The sequence below is a fragment of the Diceros bicornis genome, chromosome 14, assembly GCF_020826845.1.
Source record: "Diceros bicornis minor isolate mBicDic1 chromosome 14, mDicBic1.mat.cur, whole genome shotgun sequence".
Taxonomy (NCBI): domain Eukaryota; kingdom Metazoa; phylum Chordata; class Mammalia; order Perissodactyla; family Rhinocerotidae; genus Diceros; species Diceros bicornis.
The window spans coordinates 41,036,967-41,047,331 of NC_080753.1; the positions used below are offsets into that span (position 1 = coordinate 41,036,967).

Here is a 10,365-nt window from a genome sequence, read left to right on the forward strand (position 1 = left end):
GGAGTCCACATGTTAATACTATTTCCATTGTCATCCTCATCCTCCTCATCATCATAAAACATGATTTCTGGTGTTTGCTCTCATTATCCCACTAGTGCCCAGTGAAGTTTTCTAGAGCCTGCATGACCTGTGATATCCCAACACTAAATACAGAAGGAGATATGAGGATCTAGACATCTTCTACTAAGCCAGACATTAGATTTTTGCATTAAAGAATATCATACTTCTCAATAAAGCTTACTTGGCTTTGTAAACAATACTTATTTTTCATAAAATATTTTTATATCAACCTATAATTGGTTTATTATTGCTATTATAATGTAAATTAATAAATATATTTTTTGATTTCTCAGTTTCAATCTCCAATGCCATAAGCATTGAGAGATATAACCCGAACAAACAAAAGCTCTTTGAGGTCCTCAATAATTTTCAGCATCTAAAGGCAGCCTGAGGCCAAAAAGCTGGAAACCGTTTCTCTCCCCACTGAACCCGAAACTTGTGGTCCATTTGGTCCAGTATCCACCTGCTCAGCAGGGACCTGAAACCTTAGTCCACACTCAATAACTGAGTACTGACTCCTCGTTTATTGCAGGGACACCTGAGCCAGGCCAGATCCAGATGTGTCTTCATCTTTCATCCTTCTTCATCTCAGTTCTAGGCCTGGGGAGCTTTCTGCATGGTCTGGAAATCTTGGGGGTTGGTTGGAAATGGACCATCAGCTCCTGGGGTCCCTCAGCTGTAACCGTGGGGCTTAACCCTGCCACAGCCTGGTCCCCCTCCCACCTCTCTGGTCCTGCTTCTTCTGTTTCTGACCTCCATTTGTGGTTTCCCCCTCCTCTCTCACATCCTAGTGTATCCTGTTGTCCTCACCCTGAGTCCACAGCATCTGATGTCAACTCTAGTATCAGGCTGAAGGTGTCTCTCTGATGTTAAAGAGGCAGGTTTTCTGCCTGTTACTTTCTCACATTTTCTTCTTGGTTGGGAGCCATGTGGTAGCAATAGTTTCCCTGAGACTTGACCATGCCCCAATGGTTACAAGCAAATGAGTTACTAAAGCAACAGCCTAATGAGGGAGAGATGGTACTGGGGCCTGAAGAGGGTGTCAAGGGGGCTCTGGAGGAGTTTTTCTTATGTGACCAGAGGGAAGGAGGGCCCATTTCTTTCCACGGGGTGCTGTGCTGTGGTAGTTGAGATGGCCACGGCTTCTCTACTCGGCTCTGAGACCAGGGAATTGGTCCTGGTAGGTGTGCTGGGTCGCTGTCCTGTGAAGGATCAGGCCACCCTCAGGCACTGTGACCCCCTGAGCCCCTGTGAATGCTGGGCAAAGGAAGAGGGGGCTGTCATCAGACCCCAGCCTGAAGAAGGGTCTCAGGGGCCCAGAGAAGGGCGAACGGGGACATGTGTAGATGTGCGATCTGTCCCTCATGTTATAGAAGGAGACATCTCCAGCTTCACAGTCCAGGAAGATGCCCACCCGGTAAAGGTGCTCTGTCAGGGGGAGAATCTTATCGGGAGAGGACAGGGCCCGGTACTGGTTTCCAAACATCTCCAAGGTCCAGAAGCCATTCTGAGGGATCAGTAGGGCCTCCCCTTTCCTCTCAACGCTGTCTCTACAAACCCCCACAGCCCACACCATCACGTTTTTGACCTCCACCTCCCAGTAATGTCTCCCTGAGAGGAAGCTCTCCAAGCCCAGGACACAAGGCCGACAGTCAAATCTCTCTGGGTTGTCAGGCACACTCTGCCTGTAGGGGCCCCGTCTCACGCTTCTCTGGTCCTCTGACAGGAAGAGCTCAGGATGAGCAGTGTCCGGGTCCAGGACCACGTCAGCTGCAGAGGAAGTCTCAGGTTAGGCCTGGGGTCTCAGGAGATTGTGCAATTCCTGCTCCCCAGAGAGGTCCCAGAAAGCTGATGGGAGATCCCCCACGTGGCAGCCTTTTCCATGAAGGCCCCTTGATCCCAGATCCCAGGCAGCTCAGAGACTGAGAATTACTGAGTCTGATCTTGTATCTCTTAAGTGACAGGCACTTTGCCTCAGGTAGAGGATAATTGGGGCTCTAAGAAATGCAGAAAGTTTAGCAAATGAGGTGAAATTAATGGTTCCCACTTTCCCTCAACATTCTCAGATCTGCCCCCTTTTCTATTCAAGACATATGATCTCTGAGATTCTCTGTAGTTAGAAACTTTCCTATTAGTCTTAAATGAGCAAAGAGGTCCTAGCCGTCTCCCAAGGAAGCAATTAAGTCTAATTTCTCCCTAAACAGGTTGCTGGGCAGTAAAGGGTCCCTTCATTGGTCCTCTGTGTTCCACCAGTTTAACCAGATGACAACTGATTTAAATGACTAACAAGGGCTCCCTTCACAGGGTGAAAAAGGAGGACAATGTCCCCCAACCTGCTGCCTGAGAGGTGTGTATGGCAAAGGGTAGGGGGAACTATTTCCATCCAGTTTTGCTTTAACAGCATGGGTCTGAAGTCTGCAGCTCTGACCTCTCTGGATGTAGGAAATGCTTCAGACCCTGACATTCTGCAGACTCTCCCATCTACAGTTATTGTTACTTAGTCAATCTACATTGCTATTGTGTAATAATGACTTTCTCCTTTCCCCAAGTTGATATATCTGACTGTGACAATTTTGAAATTCAAAAGAGGAAGGAGGAAAGGTCCGAATGCCATAATAACTAGTAAAGCCTGGATTCTTCGGTGCTTTTAGGCAGAAGGTGACAAATCATAAGATGCAAAGTGCTCATTAGGACCAGGCAAGTGGATTCCCTGCTCTCCCACTTGCCCATCTCCCCTCCCCTCAAAGGCTACACACAGAATATCAGTGTTCTCTTGGAGCAGGAAGGAATTTCTGGCACCAGTCTGTGCACCTCTGAGACAGGCTGGGAGAAGCTTATTGACTTTCCCACACATAGCTCTTCAACTGTGCAGTCTACACCATCTCCCAGGTTATAAATAGCTAAGCCAGTACTGTCTTCTTTCAAATTAATCCAGGATCCACAGAACAATAGCTACTACAATGTATCCTTTGGGGAGGTCCACTATGAATGCGAGACCTCTATAATTATGGATTAAATTATTCTGAAAAACAAAGTTTGGTGGGAACTAAGCCATAGAATTGATTGAGAGCTGTGGGGATTCCCTGATAGAAGAGCTGGGATCCCGCATTGGGTGGGATACCACTACTGAACAAGCCCAGCCCCCTCCTATGCCCAACAAGTTTTGGGCTCCCTTGTTCATATCCTCTAATGTGTCTTGTTGGCTAGAAGTGCGGAGAAACCTCAGGATCTGGGGAAATGTCAGAGGTGCTCACCAGCATGTAAGAGGGTTCTTCTCCATCCTACAAAGGGACAGAGAGAGAGGTGAGCTTCACGAGATAATGGCTAACCAAGCAGAAGACAAATTGTGCCTGGAGTAGTTCAGGAAATGCTAAACTTACGCAATTCCTCTTGAAGTTGCTCTGAAAAAAATAAACAGAAACAAATGAATGTCCACAATTGAGGAAGTAAGAGAATCTTAGTTTGTATTAAATGATGAAGGACTGGCCCTTTCTATGAACACCACCATCCCCTCTCCCCCCTGCCCAGGGAATTGTCAAGTTACCAGAAATGATATATGATCAGGTGGATGGAGATTATCAGTACTGACTTCGGTTTGCTTTTGTCCAACAATATAGTGCTCCACATAGCCAGGTGAATGGATGCAACATTTGCAGAGTGGAAGCAAGCAAGCTCTGAGGATTCATTCCTAGGATCTGAGAGTTCCAAGCCCTTCCTCTGCCTCTATTCATGTCCTCTCTCTGTTTCCAAGGCCTCTAGCTGTCAGAGCTGTGTCCTTTGTGTGACAGTGAACTCTCCTCCTACTCTTTTACCTTTTATGTGATGTTCTTTCTCTTTTTCACGTGTTCTTTCCCCAGTTCCTTACGTGCAATTTCTTTCTCTTCATTTTCAACCTCTTTTTCCCCTGAGAGAATCTCTTTTTCCCTGTGGAGTTTCTTAGAAAGACAGATGATCCCAGCGATGAGGAGGAGCAGAGTAGGCATGATGACAGCCAGGACCACCATCCAGGGAGATGTGCTGGGAGTAAAGGATTCTGAAAAGGGAGCCAGAAAAGTCCCATTTAGTAAGAAAAAGGAGACCCAAAATGAGATCACCCCTCAGGACTCATATCTAAAGAGCTCCCTTAGGTCCCTGCTCTGTTGGCTTCTCTCTCAGAAACCCAGATAGAGAAAGAGTCACCCACAGTGATTGCCAGGGCTGGGGGCCCAGGAGACAAAAAAGCAGAAACACCTGGAGTCACCATGAGAAGGATCAGGGTGAATAAAAGCTAACCAGCCGTGCTGGGTCACCACAGCCGCCACCCTGGGACAAGCCACCATCCCTTCTTGCCTGGAATATTGCAATGCCCTCCTCCTGCTTCCGCCCACACTCTCTGCAGTCTATCCTCAGCACAGCAGCCTAAGTGAGATCGTGTTATTTCTTTTTTTTTTTGTGAGGAAGATCAGCCTTGAGCTAACATCCGTGCTAATCCTCCTCTTTTTGCTGAGGAAGACCCGCTCTGAGCTAACATCTATCGCCAATCCTCCTCCTTTTTTTCCCCAAAGCCCCAGTAGATAGTTGTATGTCATAGTTGCAAATCCTTCTAGTTGCTGTATGTGGGACGCGGCCTCAGCATGGCCGGAGAAGCGGTGCGTCAGTGCGCGCCCGGGATCCGAACCCGGGCCGCCAGCAGCAGAGCGCGCACACTTACCCTCTAAGCCACGGGGCCGGCCCTGTGGTGTTATTTCTTTGCTAAAAACCCGGCAATGTTTCCTATCCCATTCAAACTAAAAGCCAAAGTCCATTTGTGGCCTATATTGACCCATATGATCTGGACGTATTGCTTCTCTGAATTCATCTCCTTCAACACTCCCTGCACTCGATCCATTCAAGCCACACCTGCCTCTTGGGGTTCCTTGAAACTGCCAGACATACTCCTGCCTCAGGCCCTTGGCGTATGCTGTTCCTGCTACCTGGCTTCCTCGGTCCTCAAATATCTGCATGGTTCATTCCTCACTTGCCCAATTGCCATGTTTTACATGAAGCCTTACCTGACCATCCTGTTTATAATTACAACTCCCCCATAGCACTCTCTATCCTCTCCCTGATTAATTTTTTCTACAGTACTTATCACCATCTGATATAATCCACAGTTTAATTAATGATTTCACTTCTTGTTTAATTACTTCATTTATTGCTTTCTGCCACTCTATAATGTGAGCCCCATGAGGGCAGGGATTATCTAGTATTTTGTCCTATGATTTATCTTCCATTTCCAGAACAGAGCCTTGAACATATATAATGCTTTGTTAAGTATTTGTTGAACGAATTGATGAATGTCTATAGATAGAGAACTTCCCTGCTCTGTCACCTGGGAAATCCCATGGGTAGGAAGGGAGGGATTCAGCAGGCAGCACCTCTGGGTGTAGATAGACACCCACCCACACCACTCTCTGTGGTTTATGATTCTTCTAAATGTTTAAAAATTGCTGCAGGATAAGGACCATAACACAGAAATAATGATCAGATTTACCCTCAGAAGAAAGGCTCTTACCCATGTGTTTTGAGACTATTTGATTTTCCTCTTGTGACAAGGGAAGAGGCCTCAACTCAGCTGCAGCCTCCAGCCCTTCAGAGCCTAGGACACTTCCACCCTATGCCCTTCCCTCCCCAACCCCACTCTAGGCTCCAATCTGTCTGCTGAGGATCCTGCCTCCACACAATGGGCTCCAGAGGGCAGGGAACTCACCTGGAATTAAAATCACAGTTTCCTTCTCCTGGCCAAGCAGGGTGTTGTTAATGGAGCAGGACACGTTCCTCACAGAGATGTCCCTGATAATCACAGCCACGGTGACCATGAAGAGGCTGTCTGCGTCTACAGTGTAAGCCTCCTCCAGGGCAGGCAAGATCTCACCATAAGGGTCCCTCCAAACCGCTTGGGGCTCTGGGTACCACCCTACAGATGTGCACTCCAGCCGGATGCCCCCGTTCTCATGGCCTTTCATTTCAATGAGGGGCTTAGAGCCCAGGCCTGAGGAGAGAGACCAGGGCTCAGATAACAATGCAATGGTGTCTTAGCCAAAGTGTCTTAGAAGAACAGCTCTTAATGGTGAGAGCCAAGGGAAGGGGGGAGAGAGCAAGGGTCCAGCACCCAGAGAAATTTATTATCCATATTCCATGCATTCCTGCAGTACCTCTTCTGTGAAGGGAGGAAGGAAGGAAAGAAAGGAGGGAGGGACAGAGGAAGGAAGGAAGAAGGGAAAGAAGAAAACCTTGATGTTGGAGAACACCAGGAGACCAATGTGCCAAATAAATTATGAGATCTCTAAGGAGAAAGGATTACATTGCACTTTTCTTTGTGCTTTTCCTACAGACCACATCACAGTACCAAGCACCTGCCTCCCAATAAATGTTTGTTGATTCAGTCAGCTAGAGGTTTTAATGTTCTCACTTCTGTGAGGGTGTGTCCACTCTGACCTGAAAGAAGCAGGTTCAGGATCACTTTTGGCCCTGGGAGGACTTTTCAGAAGCCTTGGCTTCCTGAAGCTCTAGGTTAATATGGTAAGGACAGAATCTGCCAGGCTCACAGAATCTTAAGAAACTTTTTCACCTCAAGACCATCACCTTAGGAAACTAACATGAGTGACGAATAGGCAGTGTCTTATTTGTTGATATGAGTAGTGGTTATATGGACTATAATTCGTAATAAGTTAGTAACCTGTACATCAATGTTTTATGAATTTTTCTGTATGTGTATTGTAGTTCACAATAAAATGTTTAATTCTAAAACATGTTACTGAGGAAGACCCTCAGAGATCTCCAGGAAGTAAACATAAGAATAATCTTTAGGGATTCAACATTCTCCCCTGTTCAAGGCTACAACTGAGTTCTGTGTGTGCTTCTCAAGAGGTGATGCCCACAGCTAAGCAGGGCAAATCCACTCATTTGGCCCTTGGGCAGGAGGAAGCCACTCTCCCTGTGTGAAGGGGACGTTAAGCAAATATCTGCTGGTCTGCCATGGGCCCGAGGTTAGGAGAGAATCTTTCCCAAGAGTCACACCGTGAAAAAGCAATGGAACAAAATGAAACGACACACCTGCCACCATCAGGCGCATGATGGCCTCATCGTAGGATTTGCCTTCTTGGAAATAGCAGTGGTAGATGCCATTTTCATGGGCTGTGATGTTGTGGATGATCAGCCCCATGCTCCCCTTGCTGATCTCTTCCTTCATAAAGGTTGTTCTTCCTCGGTACTCCTCCATCTGCTCCTCTGTCCTCTCTCGCCCGCCTTTATACACAAGCACCGCGGGGGAGAACTGAGACCTGAACCACCGCACTTCCATGTCCTCAGCACTTTTCTCAGGTGACAGGTGGCAGCGTAATGTGCTGTTTCCTCCCACCATGGCCAGGATTGGATCAGCTGGCCCCACGACAGTAAATTGGTCTGTTCCACAAAGGGGTAGAATCAGACAGGGGCACCAGCATCACATATCTAAGACAGGAAAGGAAGTGCACATTCCAGGGCACAGACAAATTCCTTCTCTATTTATAATTATTCTCTCAAACATATTCTTTCTAAGGCCACAGAGACTCCCTGGACTGAAGATTCTGGGGGCCAGTAGCTGTGGCTGGTCAGCAGCAATAGGTACCTAGTAGGAGTATCTACCGAGGCTGCTGATGCTTCCTGAACAAAACACTGAGAAGCATACACTGAGCACCCCCTACTGACCCTGTGCTCAGAGAGGTGTCCTTCCATTCCCCAATCTAGCACAGTGCTTGGAGTGGAGGATAAACTTGAGCTGTCCCATATGGTGGCAACTAGCTAGTCCCAATGGCAATGTGCTGTAAATGGAAAATACACACAATTTTGAAAATTTATAATAAAAATATTAAATATCTTACTGTTAACATTTTACAATAATTAAAATTTAAATAATAATTTTTGGTTTTGGGAGTTAAACAAAATATATTAAAATTTGTTTCATCAGTTTCTTTTTTACCTTTTTAAATATAACTAAAAATTTTAAAATTGTGTACGCAGCTGGGCTTTATGGCTCTCATTGCATTTCCATGGGACACGCTGGTATAAATTCAACGAGCATGTGCAGAAGGAAAGGATGAGTAAACACAACTGCAGTACTTCTTCAGATTGCAGTGTTTTGCAGACTGAAGTGTTGATATACTTTCTGAGAAGCTGACAGTAGCTAGTGGCATGGACCCTACCTGAGACCAGTGCAAACAAGCTGAGGAGGTGGAAGATGAGAAGGGAGCCTGGCAGAGAGAAAGGCAGGGAAGCAGCTGGCTCCATAAGCACCAGAGATGAGTCACTCAGGATGGGCAGGGACCAGAGACCTAGGGGCACAGAATGGAGCAATCAGCCAAGGAGACTTGGTACCACAGTTCCGATCGAGGTCAAACTTTCCTGTAATCTGTGTTGGTATCATCAGCGCCCCACTTCGGTCTTAGGCAGCCCCCTTCCTCTCCCGGTTCAGGTATCTCTCGATAGATTGATTCAGTGAACATTCCATGGAATAAGCCAACAACACAGGGATCAGGAAGGCAGTTTTCCGCCCTCCTCAGCTCACTTCTCTGGCCAGAGTTGAGTTTCTTCAGTTGTCACTTCATACTCTTCCATACCCTCCCTCCCTTCCCTTCCTCCTCCCCGCAAATCAGGCTTTGCGACCTGAGGTAAACCCAGTCATGGAGAGCCTCCCCACGAGGAAGCTTCCCCTCTCCCGCCTTTCTCCCATCAGGTTCCCTTCCTCCACTTACCGCCCCACCTGCACCGCAGAGCTGTGGCTCTTCCCCTCCCTTTCCTACCGTCTAGAATTAACTTCTTGGGTTTCTTTTCTCCTCTGACGCTCAAATGATGCTTTTCCACTATCCCTCTTCTCTTTAACCCGCTCCTGGGCACAGTCACAACTGGAGAATACACTATCTGGAAAGCAGAGAAGAAAATTTTCTTACTTTCCCATTAGTTGCAGTGCGAGGGGCTGTGGGACCTGAGACCCGGTCCACTCTGTGACCGCTAAGTCCGAATATTTCCAGAGTGGTTTAGAGCTCAGGATTGGTCGGCTGTGGGTCAGCCAGCCAATAGTATCCCTGAGACTGCTGTCTCATCAGTTACCAAGCAAAATACACAGAAAGTTTGAGAATTAAAATCCCACAGCTGCGAATAGGCTTTTGAGATGATTTAGCCTTTTTATTTACTTTTTCTGTCTTCAGAAGCAAGATATTTTTCTTTATTTTTGCAAAACCTTGAGATTCCCCGCGCGTTTTGGCCGTTGCGGCTAACCAGCAGAGGCCTCTGAGTGTAGAAGTGTGTATGTAATAGAGGATGGGGTTGGGGGTGGGGGTGGGGATTAGGTAAACATAAACAACCTGCTTTCCAAAGCCTGAGAGATCTTGTTCAAGTTTTTCTGATTGTGGGGGCAGTGGAAAGATAAGGGGGGACACAGGGAGGGGTTGGAGGGGTAGAGAACGAAGCAAGACAGCAGCCGCAGTGGTAGACTGTAGACCGTGTCATTCATTCAAAAGCCATTGAGGGCGAGATGCTGAGGATACTGAGAGGAAAAACCCCTTTCTCTCTCAGGGAGGTGGCATTCTGGTGGGGACAGGAAGACGGCAGCAAACAAAGACTTTCTAGTTGGGCTTCATCCTCTGCCAGTAGATGGACTGGTTGAATCCAACACCCCCCCACACCCACACAATGCTCCCCTCCCATGCCCCACAGACCCCAATCAGACCATTGTAAAGATTTCTTCTAGAATAATCTTCCTGAGACACATTTCTTCACATTTCCCTCAAGAGCCTAAATGTTTCCCCTGGAGGCCCTCAATTCCTTTCTCTGTTTTTAAATGTTTGAATTTTTAAAAATTATTTTATTGAGGTCATATTGGTTTACATCGTTGTGTGATTTCAGGTGTACATGATTATATATCTGTTTCTGTAGAGACTGCATCATGCTCACCACCAATAGTTTAGTTTTTATCCATCACCATACATATTTGCCCTTTTACCCTTTTCACCTACCCTCCCTACCCTCTTCCTCTCTGGTAACTATTAATCTGTTCTCCTTATCCATGTGTTTGTTTATCTTCCACATATGAGTGAAATCATACGGTGTTTGTCTTTCTCTGTCTGGCTTATTTCGCTTAACATGATACCCTTGAGGTCCGTCTATGTTATTGCAAGTGGGACAATTTTGTCTTTTTTTATGGCTGAGTAGTATTCCATTGTGTATATACACCACATCTTCTTCATCCATTCATCGGTTGATGGGCACTTGAGTTGCTTCCACATCTTGGCTATTGTGAATAATGCTGCA

General features: G+C 46.7%; 1 protein-coding gene across 1 annotated transcript; it reads right to left on the reverse strand.

The window, feature by feature from the left end:
• Positions 1–249: 249 nt before the first annotated feature.
• LOC131414039 (butyrophilin subfamily 2 member A2-like) lies at positions 250–8,392 on the reverse strand. Its single transcript, XM_058555072.1, has 7 exons — positions 8,262–8,392; positions 7,135–7,482; positions 5,789–6,070; positions 3,926–4,093; positions 3,441–3,461; positions 3,315–3,341; positions 250–1,830 (listed from the first exon to the last, which is right to left on the reverse strand). Exons 1-7 carry the CDS (start codon positions 8,344–8,346, stop codon positions 1,208–1,210), a joined length of 1,554 nt encoding a protein of 517 aa, XP_058411055.1. The 5' UTR covers positions 8,347–8,392; the 3' UTR covers positions 250–1,207.
• Positions 8,393–10,365: the final 1,973 nt, after the last annotated feature.